The sequence below is a fragment of the Aphelocoma coerulescens genome, chromosome 4, assembly GCF_041296385.1.
Source record: "Aphelocoma coerulescens isolate FSJ_1873_10779 chromosome 4, UR_Acoe_1.0, whole genome shotgun sequence".
NCBI lineage: Eukaryota > Metazoa > Chordata > Aves > Passeriformes > Corvidae > Aphelocoma > Aphelocoma coerulescens.
The window spans coordinates 66,825,895-66,849,837 of record NC_091017.1 but is presented as its reverse complement, the minus strand read 5'-3'; the positions used below and the strand labels follow the sequence as shown (position 1 = coordinate 66,849,837).

At 39.0% G+C, this 23,943-nt stretch overlaps 1 protein-coding gene across 8 annotated transcripts in view; it reads left to right on the top strand.

Annotated features, from left to right (window-relative positions):
• The window catches only part of EVC2 (EvC ciliary complex subunit 2), a 73,984-nt gene extending 59,819 nt beyond the window's left edge, over window positions 1–14,165 (top strand). For 5 of the 8 annotated variants that reach the window (XM_069014467.1, XM_069014461.1, XM_069014463.1 and 2 more), the window contains exons 18-22: window positions 1,285–1,493; window positions 2,877–3,012; window positions 7,491–7,684; window positions 8,578–8,676; window positions 9,166–10,597. In XM_069014467.1, coding sequence (XP_068870568.1) covers window positions 1,285–1,493; window positions 2,877–3,012; window positions 7,491–7,684; window positions 8,578–8,676; window positions 9,166–9,439 — 912 coding nt within the window. In that variant the 3' untranslated portion in view covers window positions 9,440–10,597. Of the gene's footprint in view, window positions 1–1,284; window positions 1,494–2,876; window positions 3,013–7,490; window positions 7,685–8,577; window positions 8,677–9,165; window positions 10,598–13,469 lie in introns of those variants that run through there. The other 3 variants (XM_069014466.1, XM_069014465.1, XM_069014460.1) reach the window with 2 other exon arrangements.
• Window positions 14,166–23,943: the final 9,778 nt, after the last annotated feature.

The window sequence follows — 23,943 nt, the reverse complement described above, 5'->3', positions numbered from 1 at the left end:
AAGCACACTCATGCAGTTAAAATAGTAGGAAGTCTGGAAAAAACCTCTTCCCTTCACCATATTTATTACATACTTGATATGTGCCAATTTTCTAATCCTTTTTTAATACTTCAGTGCTCCATATTCACAAGGACCTTTTTTTCCTACATCTGCTATTTGAAACCATCCAAGTGAGGCTTGGGGAGAGCATTGGAGTAGAACAAACAAAATGGGTTTTTGAGAAAAACCTCTTTGCTAGAGGGCATCATTTGACAGCTATTGCTGTGAAAATTCCTTGTTAAATTTTAATGTGGTCATCTCTGCAGAGTTTCTCATAGAGTGACAGCTAGAATGCTTATATGCCTCCAGTTTTGCTTAAATTTGTATTAGATCTGTAGGAAATAGTAAAAGTTGTTTGTAGACAGAGTATTTTTGCCTTTTATGCAGTAAGGGGCTTTTCAGAGAAGTGACTTTTACCTTCTCTGTCCTTGAACAGGTGAAGAAAAAGGATTGAAGAAGGGGCAGAAGTGAGACCTAGAATAGCTAGCACTGGTTTAAATACAGCTGATGAGGCAGAGGAGTAAATTGAAATTTAGCATTTCCTTTAAGGTACTGGTTAGCAAATGGGGCTTTGAGATAGTAAGCAGTGTAAAGGTTGAGGTGAGACAGCAGTGTCATTGGAAATGGGAATATGAAGCCTTCCTTCTGGCTAGTTTGACTTTTTGACCAAAGAGAGATCTTTAACAGGGGGGATCCAGTCCCCTGAAGACTTTGGGTTTTAACCTTTTGATTTTCAGAGCGTTTTATTTTAACCCTAACTTTATCAGACTAGTTGTGAATTACTACTGCCTTTTAACTTAAATCCATTTGATATTAGCTGCTAGTTTGGACTAACTAAAACTAGTTAGTCTGAGTTTCTTAAGCTATTTCAGTGGGTTTATGCAGCTTACAAATGAATTTGAATGGTGGTATTCCTTAGTTTTGATCTTAGCCATGCTGGCAGTGTACTTGCTTGATGTCCTCTACAGTGGAAGGTTTCAGAGAGCATTGACTTTTAACACAATGAAAATTGAGTCGTAGCTTTCCTTGTTGTTCTGATATTCATAATGAGCCAGACGTGTTTACTGAAGCTGTGCAATGAATTGAAAAGTGTAATGACTGCAAGTGGGTGGGTAGAATAAGAAATTAATAAAGTAAGATCAGAAAAACCTGATACCATCATCCTCTTTTTTCTTCACTCCAAATGAAATTCGTTCTTTCAAGTTAAATTAGAACTTTTTATCATCATGCATTTTCAACCTCTAGGAGATTGAAGAACTTGGCAGGAAGCTGGAGTATGAGATGTTGCATAAGGAGTCAGCACAGCAGCATCTAATGAGTAGGCAGAGATGGATTCTGGATGGTTTGGGACTCTCAAATGAAGCTGTGGACACAAATGCAGAAAGACATGTGACAGTTCTGTTAAGACAGGCCATGAATAAATGTAGACAATTTATAAACCTGTTCCAGCAAAGGTAAGTTCTTTGGTCTCGGGTTTTACTGTGTTACCGCAGTTCTTGAGGACCATAAGATATCCTGGAGAAACAGCAGGCGGAATGTTCTGCTCTGTTGGGGAGGGACTGTGCATCTGTGTTTGAACACTGCCACCTTGTGCTGTGGCCCAGAGCATAACTGAGGAGTCTTGGGAATTTTGAAATAAGAAACATGAAATAATAATAACTTAGTAGCATATAAATCGTGCTGTGTTGCATGGCAGTCACCATTTTTTTGACAGGGATAATGGAAAACTAATGATACTCCTAAGCAGTAAGGAGGAAAAGAGTTTTAATCCTCTTTGTCTCTCAAGAAGATAGGTAGGGACTTCAGAGATACTTGATCTGCTGGGGTCAGAGGAGGTAGCTGAGACAATTTAAATTGAATTTCCATCTACATTGTTGTACTGTAGACTGAATTCCCTGGCACACAGTTATTTTTGATGAGATGTATAAACTCTTCTTCAATTTCAATTTTCCCTGGACAGTTTTTAAGTAAAGAAATCAGTGACAAATAAAATGCCTCTTGGGAGGTATATAGAAGCACCTGTCTTGTCATAAAGACTGACTAGCAAAAATGGATGATAATTTGCAAAATTATTGCAGCCTTTTGTATTGCTTTCATTAGGGTTACAGGAGGTAGAAATGACATTTCCATGTGTATTGCACAATATTAAAAGCCTAACACATTTCAGGCTTCATGTAACATGCTCAAAGTGTGCTTTCCATTAGAAAGAGTGTTCTCCATGAAACCACTGATATATTAAAAATGGCTGTGATAGTGGTAAGCCTGTTTTAATTCTGAAAAGGCTGGAGCCCTACTCAGTTTAGATGAACAATTTTCCTGTTGGAGAAGTGAAGAGTCAGTAGAAGATCAGATAAATCTCTGTAGGAGTATCCACAAGCTGGTAATCTATCAGGGAAGCCTTCAAAGGAATTGCAACTAGTTTTTACCTGAAAATTTACTGGAAGAAACAAGTTTTGTACTTTTGTACATTACAGGTTTTGTACATTATGTCATCATGCTTTGGTCTAGAAAAAAAAATCACCAGCAATGAGGAAGTTAACTGTTTAATATCATATTTCAGCTACAAAAAGATTCACAACTTGCCTTAAAGTGTGGTGATGAAATTTAAAGAAGAGGATGGGGACAGGTTGAATCGCATTGTTTTGGAATGATTCCAGATTTGAATTGTGTGCAAAAGCATAGTCTGAGATTCTGGTCTCACGTTTGCTTGGGGGTTCAGGGAAGAAGGGAAGAGACTTTGGCATATTTTAGAAGTTAGGCTGCTCTCAACAGCTTTGCTGACAGACAGATATGCTTCCCGAACGGGTGACCTTCAGATTTTTTTTCCTATAATACAGTCATTGCACCTGGGAAGATTTCAGTGTTAATTCTGTCTTTCACTTCAGCTTGAGAGATGAGCAATGGAATTGCGTGGTGCTTGAAGATCTCCTGGAAAATATAGAAATGGATGCATTTTTGGCAATTTATAGTCAGGTAAGCATGAAATTGAACAAAACTTGCAAGTTTAAGTTACAGTTGTGTCTGGATATCAGCTTTTCTTCTTTTTAGGGAACTATTACAGATGTATTCAGAGTTACTCTCTGCTAGTAGTTGCTACCAGTTTTCAGCCTATACTGACAGTCACTTCAGTTAATTCTGACCTACTTTCAGCCTTTTGAATTTTACTGAATTATATTTCTGTTTGTTCTTTTACAAATCCTTTCAGTCCTGTTGCATTTCATTCTGTGGAGAACTAAAGTGCCTGATTTTCTGGTAAACAGACAGATTTAAAGTTTGATTTTCATGTAATGAAACAAGGGTTTTGTTTAGATTTTGATGAGTGTTAAGAATGATTTGCATTGACTATGTTTCAAAATTAAATGATAGCAGGACTGCTACTTAAATTTTCTAGTATCATTACTCTTACTTGTTTTCAAAACAAGTCTCTTGTCTTCCGGTAATTTGCTGTGTGTTGACTGCTTGTCAGTCCTACAAAGGCCTTAACAATGAATTGCTTGATTGACCCCAGTTTTTATCTGCAGGCCTTGGGTGAGATATGTAGCTAGCATCAAAAAAGACCTGGTGGGGCAGCTTTCTGTGTCCAAGTATCTCACCTCCCAGGGACAAGAGTGGTCACAGTCCCCCTGTATCATGAATTGGGAGCTTCAGAGACCACCATGTCAAGGAAGGACCACTTTAGTCTAAGGGTCTCTCAGCTTTTCCTGTGTCTTAGTTTGTTTCTGCTGAGTCACTCCAGAGGACCTGTTCCATAACCTTACCAAGCACTGAGGTCAGGCTGCCAGGCATCTAGCTCCCCAGATCCTCCTTCCAGCCTTTCTGGGCTGATGGGGGTCCCACTTGATAACCTCCAGTCAACAGGCACCCCTCCAGTGAGCCAGGATTGCTGATAAATGATAGAAAATGCCCCAGTGAACACTTGGCCAGTTTGCTCAATCCCCGTGGGTGGATCCCGTCCAGCCCCATAGACTTCTGTGTGCCTGAGTGGTGTAACAGGTCACTGACCATTTCCCCTTGGATTATAGCAGTTTGTCTTCCCACGATGCTTGTTAAGTTTCTCTGATGCAGATACATTGTGAAAGGGCTTCTCAACAGCATGGCATGTATTTTACAAGGTGAGGTTAAAATCATTGTTTTGGAGATCATATATATGTGCAAACAGAGTACATCTTCATTTTCACAGTACCCTGTTCTCTTTGCACCGTAGTAGGTGAACAATGACCTTTAATAATTGTAAATCTCGACATGTTGAAGACGGAGATTTAAAAGCATCGCTGTCAGCTCACTGTACCTGAAAAATGGGGTACGCTGTTCACTATATTCTTGGGGTACTTGTTTCATTGATAAGATTCCCTGAAGAAATAATTTATTTGTGTAAATATGCATCAAATATACCATTGGGTTTTTGTGTTTGTATTATTTCATAAAAAGTGTAGCCCAGAGATACCCTGCAACATATTTTATTGAAATGCCATAAAACCTATACCTATTTACCCTGCAGATATATAAAAAAGAATTTCTGTTTTCAGCAAGTATAATAGTATAACTCCTAACTATAATTCCAAATCTGACTTCTCTTAATTCAACTGTTAAGAAGTATATCCTTAGTAGAATATTAACTTACTAATTTATTAAGGCTCACGATGTTACACAGTCCTACTTTTGGATGTACTTAGAACACATTACATTGACAAATGTTAGGAAACTATAGCTGTCTTACACTTATTCTTTTCTTTAAAGAGGATTTTCCCCTTTAGACTAGTTTTCAGACATGTAGATGGCATTGTCTCTGAAAAAAAACAGGTAAGGTTCACTTTCCTGTATTTTATGTTTCAACTTACATCCTTATCAAAGCAGATCTAGGTCAGTAAGAGATTTGCTTGAATGATAGTGAGTTCAGGATTATAAGCCTCTGGCTGAGTTGTTACTTTTGAATAAACTCATGGCTGTAGCCCAGGTGCACTAATTGCATTTTAGATACAACAGACGATGCAGGCAGGCTGGCATTTGGAAACAGCACAGGAAGCTTGAAACACAGCATGGCTTGAGTTCATTGATTCTTGCATCAGTTGTTTAAATACACATTGCTCAGTGCAAATACTTAAAAACAGTTCTGCTGTTCATAATCTACCATTCATTCCTGGTTTTATTTTGTCAAGATTCTGGGAATACAGATGAGACTGTTGGTGGCACAAGTAGCACTTGTATCCATTTGTTATTATAGAAAAATGAATTCCTGACCTTTGTGGTATTTTACCAATAACATACTTGAAGAATCAAACTCATGCCATGCTGGAGACTTTTGATCTGACCATTCCTGTGTTTGCTTACACATTCACTTCTTTCAACTTTAGCAAGCTGCTCTGGGTAGCTGTGAGCACCTGCAAATGGTGCTCAGTGCTGGTGCATGTTCACACACCAGCGCTCCCTTTGCTGTATGTCTGTCACGTGCAGCTGGCTGACGGGCACCTGTGCCACTTTTGGGATTGTTGACAGCTTTGTGGCATCCTACAGAATTGTTTACTTGTCAGTTCTGTGCTAGAAAAGTATTAAGGGTTGCCTCTCAGTCCAAGTCATACTTGGTACAGAAAGGTAAGGGTCAGAGAAAAAACATTTTAAAGAGGAAACTGCTACAGAAGGAAGCAGTACTAAAGTCATGATGTATATCCATATAAGAATAACTGGTTTAAAGGTCCTGAGAACATTAGCCAAAAAAGAGCAGAATAGGTCTCAGAGATCTGTCACGTTTATTCTCACTTAATGTTGTATTTCGTAGGTTTCTAGAAGAACAGTTTTTAAAGACCAGAACTGCAACACAGTACTATAGAAGTTAGACTTAAGTGTCTATATTAAGATTTAAGCTCCTATTTGCATTCCTCTCCAGAGGAGAATCAAATAATTTCTTCCACTAAGCAACCTGAGCAAACATCTTTTTGGTGTTCAACTCTGGTGCCTCTTCAAGCTGAAAATACTTTAAGAACTGCATCAATTTACCATCAGTCTTGGGATTTTGTCTTGCTAATTCTATGTGATCTCAGTGGTTTCCATGGAATGTCTGTAACAGCACTGAAGAGGCCATGACTAGTTTTCCTACCTTTTGGAGAGGAGTTCTCTGCTTGAAAACAATTATGGGAAAAGGAGGTTGATGATTTCTTTTATCCTTTCTCTGCAGCTGTCTAAATTTGGTTTAATACTGCCTTGCTGGTGGTGCTTTGTTTCTTTCAAAGAAGATTCAGTTAATCCAGGGATCTCCTAGGTGCATTCACTCCTCTGAAAAGTTATCATGTAGAAAAAGAGGCAGGGCTCAAATGTTTGCTGTGACTTTTTGAAACCACTGTGGACAAAGAACCTGGCAGTCTTCCTAGATGGTGGGACCTTGTGGGGTTTTATGTGAGGTGGGCTTTGTAGTTATCTCCTCCATCAACACTTAGAGGAGAGTCTGCAGAGTGCTGATAACTCAGCTGTTGTGAATCATCTTGAGTGTTTGGGATGTCTTGCCTAGCTTCAGCTGCCTGAGTTACATGTATGGTTTGAATAGACAACAACAGCTTTTTTCTGGCATTCTTTGAAACATTTACCTTGCTTTCATTTGCCTTACTCTTTTCTTTCCATGTAGTTCTCAATATTTTGTAGACTTTTCATATTTGATACACATAAGGGATCTGCAGAAACAGCCCTGGGGACACAGTATTTATGACAACAGAGCAGAAAATAGCAATGGAATGTTGGTGTTTGGAGTGGGGCAGGAAATGGGGCTGGCTGAGTGTCTATAGAACAACTAAATTTGAACTCAGTCTGTTTGAACATTATATGAATATGCTTTACTACTGACCTTTGGGCCAAAATGGATGGGACATTTGGAAATAAAAAAATACCACCAAAACAAAAGTAGGTGTTTTCCTTCACCTCTTAACAAATGTTACAAGCTGTGCTCTGAGCTTATCACAGAATCTGGTGTTAAGAGAAGCTGAACAGTGAAGTGGTCAACCATGACAACATGTAAAGTTTTTTGAGGCTATTTTTCTCTCTTTAATTTTACAGACTAAGAAATGCCATATTGCTTCCTTGCTATCATGAAAGGATTTCCTTATAGTAGTAGAATACATAAATGAGCTAAGCCTTACATGTTAGAATAGTTGCCTTGTGACTTTTCAGATCAAAGGGCATCAAGTACATGCCCTAAGCAAATATGCAAAGATCAGCTGGTTGTTCAGCATTTGCATTGCCTGAATACCAGATGAAATGGACAGCCATTATATACATGGGCCAGTGTAGGTAGAAACAGTGAACATGGAAGTGTGACCACTTGACACCAAAATTGTCACTACTAAAATGACCTTCAGTAATATTTTTTGTTTCCATAATGACTATTTATTTAATAACAGTAATTAAAAGTGGCTAAAATTTATTTTCAATGCTAAATTTATCTGTCTTCTACTCATTTAATTCTCTAGGAGCTCCGTCTGGCTGGGTATTTAGCTAAACTGACGAGGGTGCCAATGAGGATGTTGCACAGGTTCTTGAACTTGTTGCTGCCCTCCAGCTCACAAAGTGAAGTCCTTTCTGTCCTCGATTCCATCAGTAAATATTCAGATGGTGTTGTTGAAAGTGACAGTAATGCAGATGAGTCTGGCAGCTGTAAGAAAAGGTAGGTGTGATGTTTTCTGGTAGACCACTGCAAGACAAGAGTGTTGGTTTACCTGTATATGTATTTGCTGGACAATGAGATTGACAGCTGTAGAAAGAAATCACAGGTGCGTAAGTTTAGTTTTGAAATGCTTTTCTGGGGTAAAAATACTTTGAAACTGCCACCTTATTTGGTGAAATATTTTAACTACAATAAATTGATCGATAAAAAGTTAAAAAAATTTTAAGTACATTAATTAAACAGTTATTTCATAGATTTATAAATCCTGTTCTGATCGTCTTCTTTCTGTTGCCTGGAGTTTGTTAAAATGCTTTCCTTCCACTTTTTTATGTACCATGTTCATAACACACTGTGTTTTAGGTGTCTGTAGTTCTTAAAGATGTAAAGGAGATACTCCTTCCTAGTAATGGAAGCTGCAACCTTGCAGATGTCTGTCCCTTTGTATTTAATTACTGTAGTTCCAAATGGCCACTGTGTTTCCCTTTTCTCACAGAGACTGGTAGACTCTCAGGGCCTTTATCACTCCACTTTAGCCCCATCAACTTGGGCTGAAATCTATGCAGTAACACCAAGGGATGCTCCTGGACTTGCTCTCCCAACTCCCTGCCATGACTTGGGAAGGAGACAAAAGCAGATGGTGTGGCACTGAGCCCTCTAGTTGGCAGATGTGGGTTGTCAAGGAACAGATAAGGGTCTTGGGACCATGCCCTGAGTTGTGATCTTAGCTGATTTAAATGATTTGTGGCAGGGCAGCAGAAGTGCTTATACACTCTTAATGACTGTATTTGTGGTATTGCTGTCATGGGTTTGGTAGCTAAAGTCAGAGAGGGGAGAAAAATGTGTATATTTGGGGATTTGCTGCTGGGAAGTTTTTTTCTTTCCTGCCCCCTCAGGAGGAACCAAGAGTTATGGCAAGCACTGGAGAACAAAGTAAGGCAAGATCTGATAAACAGTTTAGAAAAGATCCCTTCTCTAAACAAGAGAAAAGACAGGTAAGGAGAAAACCAGAACAAACATCTGGGGGTTTTTTTTGTCTGTTTTTTTATAGTTTATTTAATGTCCTGAAATTATTCTTATAACTATTAGAAATCAGAAAGTTAATTCATAAGTATGTATTTTCTAATACTGTTCTATTTGGTGCTTGTGTTTCCTACAACATATTTACATATAATAAGCAGTATAGTAAATACCTAAAAAAGATTTTTCTGTACATATCCACAAAATGTTCACATTTTTCATATACATTGCTCATCTTCTCTATGTTAATTTATCATAAGGTTACCTTTACTTTTGCAGTTTTGTATCTCATAAAATGATACATGAATTATTAGGGATTAGAATGAAAATTACAATTCTCTCCATTGAAATATGATTTCTTTAGCTTCCAAAGTTACCACTTCTATGTCAAGATATGATATAGGAAGTTACGCATGTTTTGCTCCAGTTTGCATTTTTAAACTCAATTTTTTTCATTAATGTAGCTTAATAAAGAAGAAGCAACTTGTTGTCTTGGAAAAAGCAGCATTCATTCATCTTGGATGTTCACCTGCACATCCTCCTGTGGAACAGCCTGATCCACCTGTTTCTCTGAACTCTACAACTGCTGAAGCTATAGAGCTGTTAGACACAGGGGAGAAGATACTTTTGTTCCGTGAGCCAAGTGATCCATTACTTGCTTTGCATAATTTTCCAAGGAAAAAGAAAAGGAACTTTCTTAATTCTAAAAAGACTGCTCACGCAAACATGGACTCATGAGAGCAACTTCCATTTAAAGTATCAATTAGGTAGGAGGAAGTTATTTAAAATTCAGTAAAATGATGAGAAAGAATGAAGTTTACGGTTCAAATAACATTTGTGTTGTTTTAATCTGATTTGTCTGATATTGGAAATAGTTGTAATTTTAGAATGGCACAGTTAGTGATGTGCGTCTTGCATTTTTTAATTCTTGTCAGTGTTTTGTTGCACTAGGTGAAATATGGGTGTTCTATGATGCACATTCTGGCAGGCAGGACTCTGTGTTCCTTCAGTACATTTCGGTCATTTTTGCACTGATTTTTCTGTAGCTGTATTTTCATAATTTATATAGAAAGGTTATTTATTATATATAGTAGGTACTGGTTTACTATTCTTGTATTTATATTTTTGTGGTAAGCTGCAGTATAGCAGATGACATGAAGAGACGAAGTGGATGAACCACTTGTCCTCTGATTTTGTGTTATTCTTGTTAATTTACTGTTTAACATGGTGTTTCTAATAGGCTTTGCATGTTCCTTCTGCAGTGTGTGTTTTTACAGTGGCAGCTGGTAGTCCAGATCTTCAGCATATATTTGTGTACTTGGCCTTACCTCCTGGAGTAACTTCAGCTTTTTGCTGTTGTTTCTAAACTTACTTTGGTTGAACTGTGAGTGTGGCTACAGTTTGAAGCTGTTAAATATTTACAACCTGTGGCAGTCTTTTTCTTGGTGAAGTAGTGGCACCACATTTGCTCAGTAGAAAAGCGAAAAATGTAAATGGACATGTAATGCCTTCCGAAGCTCTTTTGATTGCAGTGCTGCCAATTTTCACAGTTTTAGGTATTTTTGAAGTTCTTATTCCTGAATTTCTCTAAATTGATGAGAATATAATTTCACATTTCAAAAAGAGTTAATTTTTAAACTTTCTAGTTGACTCGAAGAATCCTATAAATAGGAACCCTAAAAAGAGGGACAGAAAAAAGCTAATTCAAATAAGCAGATGTATTTGTTAATATTTTATATTATTCAAGCCTGTTTTGAGGGGGTTTTAACTGTGTTTGAATGCTATGCTCTGAGGGTATTGTAGTCATATATTTTGTATTTTTTCATGTACAGATCTTCTGTGTCTTTTTATTAATAGGGTGCCATATTATTTTAAAAATTAAAATGTTAAAATGTACGCGTGTTTGCACTTGGCAGCTTTTTTCCCCACTTCTCTGAAAAGTTTAAATAGTCATCCCACAGTAAACAACAATTAGTGTTTCCTACCACTATTAGCATCAGAAAATGTATGCAGTAATTAGACTGACAATCCTAATTATTATTTGATTGCCTTCTTCAGTCTTTTCGTGGAAGTATTTGCTGTGACAGAAGGAGGAGTCTGTCAGGGTTGTGGGAGTTCAGTGTTGCTGTTTCAACATGTTTGGTATTTGATCCCCAAAGCAGGGGTGGGTAAAGAGTAGGGTCTGTCCTGCCTTAGGGTGGGTCAGAGCTGTATAGGAGGAGCCTCAGGTGTTTCAGAAGGAGGTTTGGCCCTAGGCAGGAAAGCAACAGGAAAACCTGGACTGTGTTCATGGCTGCAAGGAGCACTTGAAAGCTGAAGTACCTTCTTGAATGTCAGTCTCTTCCAAGATTTCTTTGCAAGCCCAGACTCTTCACTGTTACAAGATAAGAGGGAAATGACAGTAACTCATCACAGATATGACATGGAGGCCAATAGCTCTAATAGGTTACAATAATAAACTGCACCATCTGAATATTGATTACAGTATCAATTTATTATCCTTAATAAATAATCTCTGTGTCTAGCAATAGAAAGCTGATTTGTAACTCTCTCACACCTCATCACAAATTTGAAGCGGTTCAGTGATTGTAACTATTCTGGCAGGGAAAGTCATTCCCTGTTATGAGTCACTCACATATCATGCAATACATATTCAAAGTAACGTCCAGATCTTAACATCTCTTGTGCCTTATGAAAGAAGTACTAACTAGGACATAGCCCACTTCAGTAAAGAGTTGACTTATGTTCAGCTTTGAGTCATTCAGAGGACAGAGGAGGCCCAGCTGTTGATTGTGCAGTTTTGTGTCTGTGCCATACGTATTACCATCCTTATTTCACAGCTGAAGTCTCCCAAAGAATTTGTGTGCTGGACAAGCCATTCAAATTCATCCCATTTGGCATCACAGTCATCAATAAAAGAAGTAATATAAGGCCAAATCCTTAAGTATTTGAAAGATTTCCAAATCAGTTGTGTTCCCCTGGAAGTTCATTGCTTCTCCTGTTGCCCTTGACAATTCTGTGTGTACTCCCATCTCCATTGCACAGTTGTCTTCCCTCAGTGTGAAGCCATTGGACAAGGAGCCAAAACATACAAAGAACAAAAGTAACTGTCCTTGGGCACCAATGCTTTAATCCACCCAGTAAAAAAACTGGCACAACCTACTGGCAATGGTAAATTTTATTGAAGAAATTATTCTCCATGCTAGACTAATTAACTGTAGCTTTGTTATGATTTTTTTCAGCATGCACTTCAGTAATGTTAGCTTGCAGCTAACAGCCCATGTGCCCAGGGTTCAGGATTTTCAGGAGGCTTAGTTACACACAGGCTCCTCAGCATTATCAACAACCCACCTTTCTGCTCACCTTGCTGTATTTCTGGCTTGGGATATCTGGATTCTGGATTAGCATGCAATACATATTCCTCACTCTGTCAAGCTTTTATTTAAAAGATTACATTTTAAAGGTTGGTGCTTTTTTAATAAAAAGGATCCCACGTGGTGAAAAACATTTTAGGGAAGATGTACAAAAAATGTCCTGCAGTGATTGAGGTGAAAATGCTTCTGTGAAACAAGTGGGTTGAGATTTCCTATCCTAAATTTATATTTAATTTCTTTAATCTTGATATTATGTATTAATTTATTATGAAGCAGAAAACACATGCTAAGCCTAATGAAGAAGATTTCATACCAAGAGTGAATAACTGGATATTCTGGGAGAGACTATCTGTGTCAAAGTCAATCTATTATAAACAAAAGTAAGAATATCTATATGGACCTGGCACTTCACTACAGAAAAATGTAAAAATGGAAGTTAAAGGGTTGACACTGTTGTGGAAATAATTGTTATTTTTAATAGGTAACTTTTATCTTCACTGATTGCTATAACTGTTTTGGGTTTAGATGAATTTTTAAAGTGATAATGTCTCTTTAATAAGGTTAGTTTCTGCAAAATGCTTGTCTGCCTTATTTGAACCTGGGGAACTCATTCTGCTTTCTTTCATTATCTGGTATTTACCCAGCTGCTATTTTAACACCTTCATTTCTTCTGGGGAATGTTAAGTTTTTATGCTGTTACCTTTATACAGCCCAGTGCCAATAATTACACTGCCTTTCGTCAACAGCTCCAGCTTCCCGAAAGACAGACAGTGGGATTTTCAAAGCATCAAATGCCAAGTCCACTCCTCTTTGGCCCGTGCTGTGCTTGTGTAGCTGGTGCAGCCATAGGTGTACCAGCATAAAGCTTATTTTCCTTGCTGAGTTATAAAAGCTGTATTGTCACAGGCTCTTGAGGGCTGTGTGTGAGGGGTGTGTGTTGCAGTGTGTGAGTTCATATGAATAGCAATATAGTGAAGTGATGAACATTATCCTTCGAGCTGAGTGTTCCAGGTAGGATCTAGCCTTTTCCACCTTCTCTTTCTCCCCTCAAGATCTCTTCTGAAAATGACTGGCAAAGGCCACCAGCTCAGGTCTTTAGTGCTGTCTTTCCACTTGTTTTCTTGTTATTCACAGGGAGCAAGGCAGGGAAATTCAGTCAGACTCCACACTTGTGAAAGACTATACAGTGTGCTCACCATTGCCTTTGTGTTGCAGACAAACTGTGACATAAATTTAATTTTAATCTCATTAATATATTTAATGAGAACTGTTAATGCCCACCTCTGTATTTGAGCAGTCTGTGCTTGTTGGTATATAAAACCACTAGTTATTTTTCTCACCTCATCCAGAACCTTAAGAGTCACATTGACTGAAAGCAATTTGTTTTCTCCAAGGTTCAGAGATTCCTCTGAAAAGCAGAAGACAGACATTTGGTTATATACACAGGGAAGTGAATGTTGAAAAAATCAACTTCTTTGGAGCATCTTCTTCAATTTTGGCATCGGGAGAAGCTATCTCAAAAAGAGACTGTGTATTTTCAACCACTTTTGTTTGAAAAAAGATAACAATAAGAAGATAACCCAAAACATGGAAGTGGCAGGTATCATTCCAAGCCAAAATAACACTCAGAGTATGAGGGCAGAACTTGGTAAATTTGAGCATTGCTGTTAGAATTTAGTCTTCCTTGATACTGTGTAGTTGAGAATGACAGCTGGTTACAATATGCGAATGGTTTTATAGTTACTCAACTGAGCAGAAATATCCCTGTGCAGTGTTTCAGAGGAAGTAAAATATTTCTTTCAGGAGTGTCAATTGAAAGGCCATTATAAAATGCCTTGAGTGGATAGATGTGCAATGTCTGTACTAATTGGGATAAATGTATAATTGTTTGTCATAATTTTCCAATATATTGTTGTTCTGCTTATGGCTTGACCATCACTAGTAATTAAATTTTGTCATGTCTGCCAGCAGATTTTTATTCATTTGCTGTTGATTGCTGGTAATTCATCACTCTAAAATTACCATCTTGGTCCTTGCTTTATGCTTTCCCAAACCTCCCTTTTTTTCCAGGAGAATAAATATGTTAGAGATCGTGATGTTCCCTAATGGTTCAAACCCACATGAATCCCCACGTTTTGGCTTTTTTTTAATTTGTTTTCTCTTTAGTTGTATGGTTAGATGATGGTTTAATGAACACTGAGTAGCTTTGTGGCTACCTGAAATGCCGGTGGCCAAGCCTGTCTTGGTGGGGTACTGCACATTGCTTTTCTGCACACAACTTTCAAAAAAAAATGTAGTCTGCCATGCTTAAAAAAAGAAATCTAATGAAACCCAGACAAACCAGGATTACTACAGAATCTATCAGTATAACTTACGTGGCTTAGAAAGAGATGTAAGCCTTTAAACAAGTTCTAGAATAATACAACACTTTCTTTTCATAGGAGAGAAGAGGAAAAGCCACGTCTAACCAATTTGATTGATGTGTTAAGATTCACAATTGTTTACTAACTTTTCACCTTATTTGTGTAACAAATCAGCATGCTCTTAACATGATTGTCTTCTTGAAGGGATATAGTACTCTTTGAAGAATGTGTTCTTGGCTGCACACATAGTGGAACAAATGAAGTGCTGGGTTCCATGGACTGGTTTTGGTCCCATGTGTGGGTTTCAGACGCAGAGCTGGAATTGTGTGGTTGTCCTTGTGTGAGGAGAATGGCTCTGTGCAGCAGCTAGGGAGGTCTGTAGTTTTCTAGAAACTCTGTGTGTTCCCAGTTGAAGAAGATAATCCTTGTGGAGGTGTTTGGTTTTGTTTTTTGGTTTTTTTAATGAGGTCTACTAGACAAATATATAAATGTAGGTTTACTTTGCGATCTCATTCTAACTTCTGAACATAGTCCCAGCTGTGTCAGTGCTAAGAAGCTGCTTGTAGCACTGGGTTTTTATCTTTGGTGTCTGCAAGCCCAGACAGTCATTCTGTATCATCTCTGCTCAACACCCTCAGAAAGCACCCAAGATGAATTGATTCCCTACAGATCAGCTCCTACCTTACCCTCCAGAGTCTCTGTCTTTTTGAATGGAGATGTGAAAATTGGTCACATGTTCTGGGATCCAAAAACCTAAAAAAAGCTCTGGGCTTTTTTGTCAACTCCTTTCATCCAGCTTTAGTTTTCTGTCATGAGAGAGTTAAACAGGAAGCCTGTGTGAATCCCAGTGGTGGATGAATAAAGATCTGGGAACCGAGGCCTCGATGCACTTCATTTCACTTGCAAATAGAACAACCAGTGAAAAATCATACCAGCAGTAGAATAAGGCAGTTTGCAGCCAGCTGTTGAATATGCAACAAGGTCCTTCATGGAAATTCACTCCCAAATAGCAGTGCAGTGGTGGAAAGGGGATTTGTGAGCTGTCTCCTCCAAAGCAGGCACAGAAAAGCTGTGGGTTCAGCAGATTTCTTGTGGGTTTTTGATGCCAAGCAGGAAACTGTAACAGTAATGGTGCATGTGCTGACAAAGATCTTTAAATGCATTTTGTATGTTGCTGTTAAGAGTAAAGTTAATTTCTTATAGCAAGCCCAGAGTGTGGAAGGAATACAATGAGGTTATGAAATTACTTTATTCTGAGAGTAACTGTATTGCTGCTTTTTTGTCTGTGTTTGAGAGGTTTTCTTCCTAAGTGCAATCTATAGGGAGAGCACTTCATTTGGAAGTAATATTTGCTAAGAACATGTGATAAGAAAACTGTGATATGAAAAGCTCTATAAATTATGGGGGGGGGAAAAAAAACCCTGCAAAAATGATTGGGCATCTTCCTGGGTCCTCCAATTTTTACGCATATGAATAGTTCCTTAAATGTGATACTATTTACATAGATAAAGATGTCAGGGTTTGGTTAATACAACCTCTGCACACAGTGATTCAGTGTCGTATCACTCTAGAGGGTAATTCAGTGTGGCACAAAATCCTGCTGGCATGTTCTGGCTGTCAAAGCACGCTCTGGGCACAGGGTATGTGCTGCAGTTTGTCTTGCTTTATTTTGGCCATCTAAATGTCATGGTGTCTAATCGAAGCTAAATGTCATGGCTTTCCTCATAACTGAGAGACAGGTACAGGCACTACCCTAGGATGGTTTCTCCTTCTCTTGGACTTTTTTGCCGTGTATAGCTTCTGCAAGGCATAGGTGCGTTTTCATTGTGCATCTCAGAACATCTTTGCAGAAAAGATACTGAGTTCCAGACATCATGGCTAGGAGAGAGAACAACTATGTTTTGTTAGACTAACAAATATATTTGGGCAAGGCAGAGGGGCTTTACTGCTATTAAGTCATTTTTCAAACAAAACCAGAACTTTTCATCTCTTGGCTGCAATTGCTGTGGGAACAATTTCAAACAAATATGGTATTAGAACCAATCAATGTTTATAAGGAAGGAATGTCTTTCATTTAAAAAACAAAACTTGTTTAGCACATATTAAACAAAATGAAATAAAAACATTTAGGCTGGTTTGTTTCCACTTTCCTTTTCCTCTTTTGTTCAGTTCTTCTAAATAACTGAAAACCTTTTTCCCTTTTCCTTGAATTTATTTAAGTAGGCCATTTTATTTTTTTTTTTACTAGTGGCAAAATATATTACAAAATGGTTGGATAAAAGAGTTGTTCATTTTAAACCAGTTCTTCATGGCTAAATCCATAATCATGTGACCTTGTATTAGTGCTAATAATAAGATACGTATTTAGGGATTCAACATCTAAAACAGGATTTTCAATCGGATCTTCTCTAAAGACACCTACATTTTAGAAGCCTTGAACTGTTGTTTTCCACAGTTACCTAAATTTTAATTAGCAGTTATGTGCTAGTGGTCCCAAAGTAGTCCAGTGTCAGTGGGACTACATAGCTTGGTGTCTGATTGATCCTGAAACATGTTTGCCATCTAGACATTAGATGTTGGTGGCTCAGTGGAGGCTCTCCAGCTGTGTGCTGCTCCCAGAGCAGCATATTGTGAGTAATCACTTGAGGGGCTGGGCTGGCAAGGGGCAGCTGACTGGCTGACACAGATCACACTTGCTAGAAGAATCATAGATGTACATGTGCTTTCTTATTTAAGAGTTGGGGTTTTTTTCTTTCTAATGCCTTCCTAATGAGTCATCAGGGCTTTACAAGGTGAGTGTTTTATAAAGAGATATTTTAATATTTCATTCTCCAGAAACAGTCAAATGTATATAAAACAGTCCTAGAAATCATGTGAAGATGCAACTTGATAGCCCTCTCCCACCTGAAAGAATATAAGCTTGGAAGCAGAGGTATTCCCCCCATCCAACATACTGCCAGAGAGGTAGCCTTGACGCTGTCTAAACCCTCCAAAATCCTTAATGTAGTTGCCTGAAGTCTCAAAATCGAATATTTCAAGTGTCTTAATTTCAGTGGGCAGAGAAAGTGAGGAAACACAGTCATGTGGGCTTGGCATTAGACTTGTCCTGGACCCTTGGAGCAGTCAGTCTGCAGAGAGGCTGAGTAACCCCTGTGCTCTTTACCTGCTGGTGTTAAGCAACACTTTAGCCTATCACTTCAGAACCATCGTTAGAAGATTTTTGATGAATGAATTAAACATTTCTGGCAAACACTTGAATTTTGGCACTGTCACACTGAAAGATACGTCTTTGATGAAAACATTTAACTTACTGCTGCCAGTTTTCATGCCAAACAGCTCTTGCTCCTTCTCCAGCTTCTGTGAGTGAGGACTGGGGCTGAGCCCTGGGGGCGTCAAGTACAGACACTTTACAGGGGACTGAAGGATATTATGAAGCCAATATGTCCAGGATGTTGCCAGGCTCAGCTGTAACTCACTGTGCTGTGGGAGAGTCTTGCTTTTATTGCTTAGAGATTGTGTTAATCAAAATGAGCACCAACAAATCTTCAGAGGCGTCACAGTTAATATCTACAGAGCCTACAAGGCTATCTTGGAGACAGATTTGCCTGGGAGTGAGTGCATGGCTCTATTGCTGACACAAGAAATCTGCTCCTTCTGGTTGAGGCTGATGCCATTGTGGGCAGGAACTGCTGCTGCAGTGGGCTGAAATGCAAATAGTTACTCATATGCCATGCAATTGCACTACAGAAATTAAGTGTTGGTCATATCTTTCCATCAGTTTCAATAGGAAATTTTATGGTTTGGTTTTTTTTTTTTTCCTTAGTTCTTCCTGATGCTTGAATTAAAAAACCAGCAAGCTAAGAATGTGGATGTGCTTTGTGAAACACTGGTGATATATTACACATCTGTGAAAATTTCACTTGGAGCCAGATCTTGAGCACAGATCCACCAATGTTAACAGATGTCTCCTAATTGGTACCCCTTGAAGCTCTTTTGTTGATTCATATGTTTCTGCTACATTGTTGGTTTTTTAAAAATTTCTCCTGCTTTAGCATAAACATATAAACACAAGAAATAAATACATCTGTGCATACTTTCTGCATTTTAACTGGAAACAAATCCATAGGCCTGAAATCCATGTCTGCTCTATTGATCCTTGTGTACCCTCCCAGCCACCAGGGAATTTTCATTCCATTTGATTCCCACCACAGCTAAAATGTGTAATTCTAACTACTTTGTCTTGAGCCTGTCTGGTAACACTGAGCAGCCTTGCAGGGTGTAAAGAATTGCAGGTGGAATGACAACAGTCTAGTGCTGCACACTGTGGAGCATTCTCCATTTCTCATTTTCAGTGATTCTTACTCTTTTGTAAAACAATTCTTTGTGTTTTAGCTATGTGGGCTTCTCAAAAATTCCATTCCTCCAGCATTTATTTTGAATAAACACGGTAAAGAAATATCACTACTACAATTACACAGAGGGGGAAATGGAGCACAGAAAAAATAGATTCAGGGAAAGAGAGAGTGGTCTTTCCAGCAAATGCTACCACGTGGCATTTATCCCATGACCACTGGTTAGGAGTAGATGAAGCCATCCCTTCCCAGTGAGGGGTGAAGAAGAGCTGATGCTATTTCACAAGTGCCCTAAACACAAAGGACTGTGAGAACAATTGAGGGGAAAAGCAGAAGTATGTATTTCTTGAGCTTGCAACAATTTGAATGAGGGACTGAAAGTCTTTCACTTCAGATAACGCAGAGTTGTCATTAAAAAGAATATCTTTATTACTGAGACTTTCAGTTATTTCTTGAGAATAATTTTCTTTTCAAAGGTGCTTTATTTTCAATTCTATTGTGAAAGTAATCACTTAGAAAAAGAATATGATTGCAAAGTAGTTACTGTGGAATTAAGGGCTATCCAGTCAATTCTACCACTACTATTTCAGTGAAATGTATGTGGAGAAAGAGAGATGAGATGACTGTTTCTTTTCAGTGAATAGAAACCTGCTCACATTGCCATGAGGTTAAATGAATATAATGTCAGATCTAAAATTCAGGAGCATGGATAGACTCATCAGGAAGGGTTTCAATCAGCATGCAGAGAGTATAACAGCTTGAAAAATACGTGTGTGGATACAGCCCTCCTGAAGCTCTGTTTCATGCAGCAGCTCCTGAATACCAATGAATGTCCTGGTCTAGCAGAAGTAATCACTGAGGCAGGAGTAGGAGCTGGGTTCAGAGTTACTGCTTACATTGGCTGGGATTAGTCACTTCGTGTTTTGTTTGAACATAATTGTTGGTTGTAGTTGATAGTAGGAAAATAGCTATTCTGGTTGGCTTTTCTTGAATCAAATTTTGATTAGTTTCCAGAAAGATCACAGAAGTAGCATTTTCTCAAATTTCAAGTGTTTTTATTAAAAATAGGTCTGCCTGAAACCCTGGGGCTGTTGCTCAGGGCTGTATTCATTGTCCTGTGTTCTGTGCAGGGCTCACTGACTTGGCAACAGGGGAAAGCACATCCTTTAGCATTTGCATTGCATTTCACTGCTGGGCTGTGCATATCACCAAAGGGAGACAAAAGGGACTTCTGGCAAGAGAAGACTTAGAGAGGCTTAAAACCCAAGCTGGCCAAATTGCAAGTCCTTATTCTAGAAAGGTTTTTGCAAGCAATATAAACTTCTGAACTTGTCAGAAAAAAACAGAAGGCTACTGCTCCAACCAAGATCAAAAGTTACGTGGAAGACAACATGAAAAAAAAAGATCAAGCTTTGATTCAGGCTTAACTGGCAGAAAAAATGAGAAAACATACTGTTCCCTGTCTCAATTCCTTCCCTTGGTCCATACTCTTTCAGAAGACAGGTGGACTGATAAGAGTCTCTGGGACGTATTTGGTGATCCCCACTGTACTACATCTCCATACCATCATTTTGCTCCTCAGTGATGACTGAAACAGGCATGGTGTATTTGAGGCTGTGTGTGCCATCATCTGCACCCTGGCCCCAGCCGTGCAACTCTGCTTACCTGGATCATCCCTCTTTCATGTCCTGTCCCTTCCCTGCACTGTTCCCTGCATGCAGCATCCATCTTCTTTTAATTTCTTTTAGGAAGGAGAGTGGGGAAAAAAAGAGAAAGAGAAGGAAAGAAATAAAGAAGAAAGAAAGATAAAAGGAAAGAGGAAAAGAGAAAAGGAGGGAGGGAGGGGAAAGAAATAAAGAAGGAAGGAAAGAAGGAAAGAAATAAAAGAAAGAGAAAATAGGAGAAAAAGTAAAAGAAAAAACCTAGGTGTCTGTAGCAGCTGCATAGCTAGAGAGGCAGCAAAAGTAGTTGTCTATGCAGTGCTCCCCCTAGTCTGGGATTTACCAGGTCTGGACAAGAACTGAGCATCTCTGTTAGTTTTTTGTCTGCTCCCACTTTGTCCTGTGGGAAGCAAAAACAGCCTCAAAGAGCAGTGACAATTCTAGTTCTATTGCTATCAGAGAGCCAGGGCTGGACAACCCAGTGTGCTGGGACCTTCCTAGAGAGAGCATCCTGCAAGGAACAACTCTTCCAGGGGCGGTGGCAGGCCTCCCTGGGCAGCAGGTGAATTCAGCAAGTGTAGCAACTGCTCTGCTACAAGTGGTACCAGCTCTCCTGATTCAGCTCTTTGTGAAATCACCCAAGGCGAGCTCGGGGACAGAGAGACAGGAGCCTCGTTTGCTGTTCCACAGAGGCGGCTTTTATTGTCCAGCAGTCCCTATGAAGGGAAGGCCAGGGACAAAGGCTCCCTGGGTTAGGGGCAGAAACAGGGGCTTTTTATAGGAAAGGCAGGGAGTGGGGTAGAAACCAACTAGCCAACTGGGTACAGGCTGTTACCATATAGAAACAACACATGCTGGGGGTGGTTCACTTTGTCACCATGACCCAGAGGAAGGTTGCTTATCTCTGGGAAAAGTCTTTTTGCCCTCAGGCCTCTCCTCCAAGGGAGTGCAGAGGGCTCTCATGCAAAGGGCTCACAGCCCTCCACATACTTCCTCTTTTTCCAGAAGAAACAGCTAAATGCTTTAATGCCCTTAAAAAGACTGACAAATAAATGTATTTTTCATTCAGTATAGTTCCTCTGTACAGGCAAAGGGAAATGGCATTGTTATATTTAATTTCACTTTGGCTTTCACTTTTCAAACGCTTTCAAGAGTTTTCTTCTCTTTTATATCTTTAAGAGAGGGTTAAAAAGATTTATTGGAGGCTGTTGCTATGGTGCTCATATCAAGGTGTCTGCATTCATTCCTCTGAACCTTGGTTTGTACTTGTACATGTTGACAGCTTTGTCTCTCTGGCTGTATTTGTGCTACCAAAATTAACACAGTGCACCCCAGCTGGTAGAGAATGTGTGCTTGGTTTTGCCTTGAGAAGATGCAGAATAAATGCAATGTGAAAGAAAGGTCTTCAGGCCTTTTTATAACACTTCTCAAGTGTTTTTGTAAACTCAGAATATGCATGTGCAGAGTGACATGAGAGATTCTGTACTTGGCAATGTTTTCAAATCGGGACAAATTAATTAGGTTATTTTAATAATTAATTAATTTTAATAGCATTTTGAAACATTACAACTGAAGTCGTAGCACTACATGGATACCTTTTCCAAACACACCATTGTGCCAAGGCTCAAATTACCATTACTGAACTGCAGTGGAATTAAAAGGTGCTATTTTTTTCTATAGGATGTGTTGAACTACACTGATATATGAGTGAATATCACAGTACAGCTAACTGATAACTGTGCATCTTTTTCTTTGTAGTTTTCTGCTAATACTCCATTTGTGAACTGATGGTCATGTTGTTTGTTTAGTTAGTATCATCAATGGATTTAGGTTGTGTATTTGTTATTGTCTCTCCTGAGGTAAATCTGATACCTGAAGAAATACAACTGAAGGGGGGTTGTGTGATATCTGCATTTGTTCTGATGTGACCTGACAGCATGTTTGTCTGTGATGTGGATATTTTCATCACTAGATAATCATACTTGTTCTAAATTGCAGGCTGTTTCCTGTTGATTACTTTTAAAAATGTGTCCTTATTTCAAAAGAGAGGATGGCTTCATAAATGGAGGCTTTTGCATTAGAGGAGAAGGAGCAGAACATCAATCAGTGGGAATGAAGGTCTCTTGGCCTTGGTGGTGCAGCCTAAGCACATCACCATAAATGCTCTCCTTGGAGCCAGGGGGCGTTCAGGTCTTGGCAACAAGAAAGTGTGTGTGTCTCCTGGAAAGTTTATTCTGAAATGCCTTGAGAAAGGCTTTAACTGGTCCATCTGAAAGTCTTTTGAAGTCAGTATCGTGTCCCCAGTGATACCATGTGTTGGTGCTAAGGCAAAACCAAGAACTGGGTGAGCAGGTCTCATCCTTTCCCAGTTTGCAGCTAGTTTAACTCTCTGGCAATGTGATGTGTTTTCTGTGCTTTCAGTGGGTTTCTCTTTCATCTCTTTCTCCACCGTTGTAGCCATGTAATGTTGGCACTTACAGCATCCTTTGGCAATGAGATCCACAGGTGTATTTCCTAAGTAGAACAAAATTTTCTTTGTTTTATATAAACAGGGGTTTACATAGGACATAAATAAGTGTGCCAAGTTTCTTCAAAGCGAGTATTTTCTGCAGTCTGGCCATCTTTGTCTCCTGCTCTGGCCAGAGCTGCCCTCTTGGAGCCACATTCCTCCTCAGCACACATGGGTGCCAAAGGAAAGGTCTGAGTATGAATCTGAGCACAGCTTGACATCACTCCGAGTTTACACGTTTGCTCTTGCCTGTCTGCTTTCTATGCCGTCTGTGTTTACTATGCTTACTGTACAACAGTTGTGCAGTTGAAAAGTAAAATTTTCCTATTTTTAGAGTAAATAATATGAAAATGTCACTTTGAAAAACACCTCCTCACAGTTTGGTGACTGACAGTACAAGTTTTATCTCACTGTAGTTTGTTTTTCTGCGGTGCTTATCACCACAGTGTCTAAACCTCTCACAATGCATCATCGCAGCTGCTTTCTAGGGAAGGATCATTTTTCTTGTATGGAGGGAGAGCTGAGACATTTGAGATCTGGTTTAGCACCTGAGAAACCTGATGACAAGCCTGTTTGCTAAAGGTCAAACCAGGAGTCTGTGGTAGAGCCAAGAACAGAATAATAGCTCAATACTTTAACCTCTGGACCATTTTTCTCCCTCTTTTTCAATATCTTTGCAGTTTTTTTGAGTGTTCTCACTTATCAGAATTCACTCACACACCTACATCTCTAAGATGATATATTATTAAAATATTTTGGCACTTGGTATGTATGTTCTGCTTAATATTTGCAATCAGTTAGAAAGTGCAGTTTCCCAAAGGAGAGATCAGTGGGTGAAGGAGCAGTGATTCATTTTCTGTGGGAATATAAAGTATTGGTAATATCAGACTGTTATTTTCTTTCCTTGAAGTAGATCTGTTAGGGTAAGCTGCTGTATTTTGCTACTGCTTATATATCCTAAGTTTGTTACAGGTTTTCTCCAT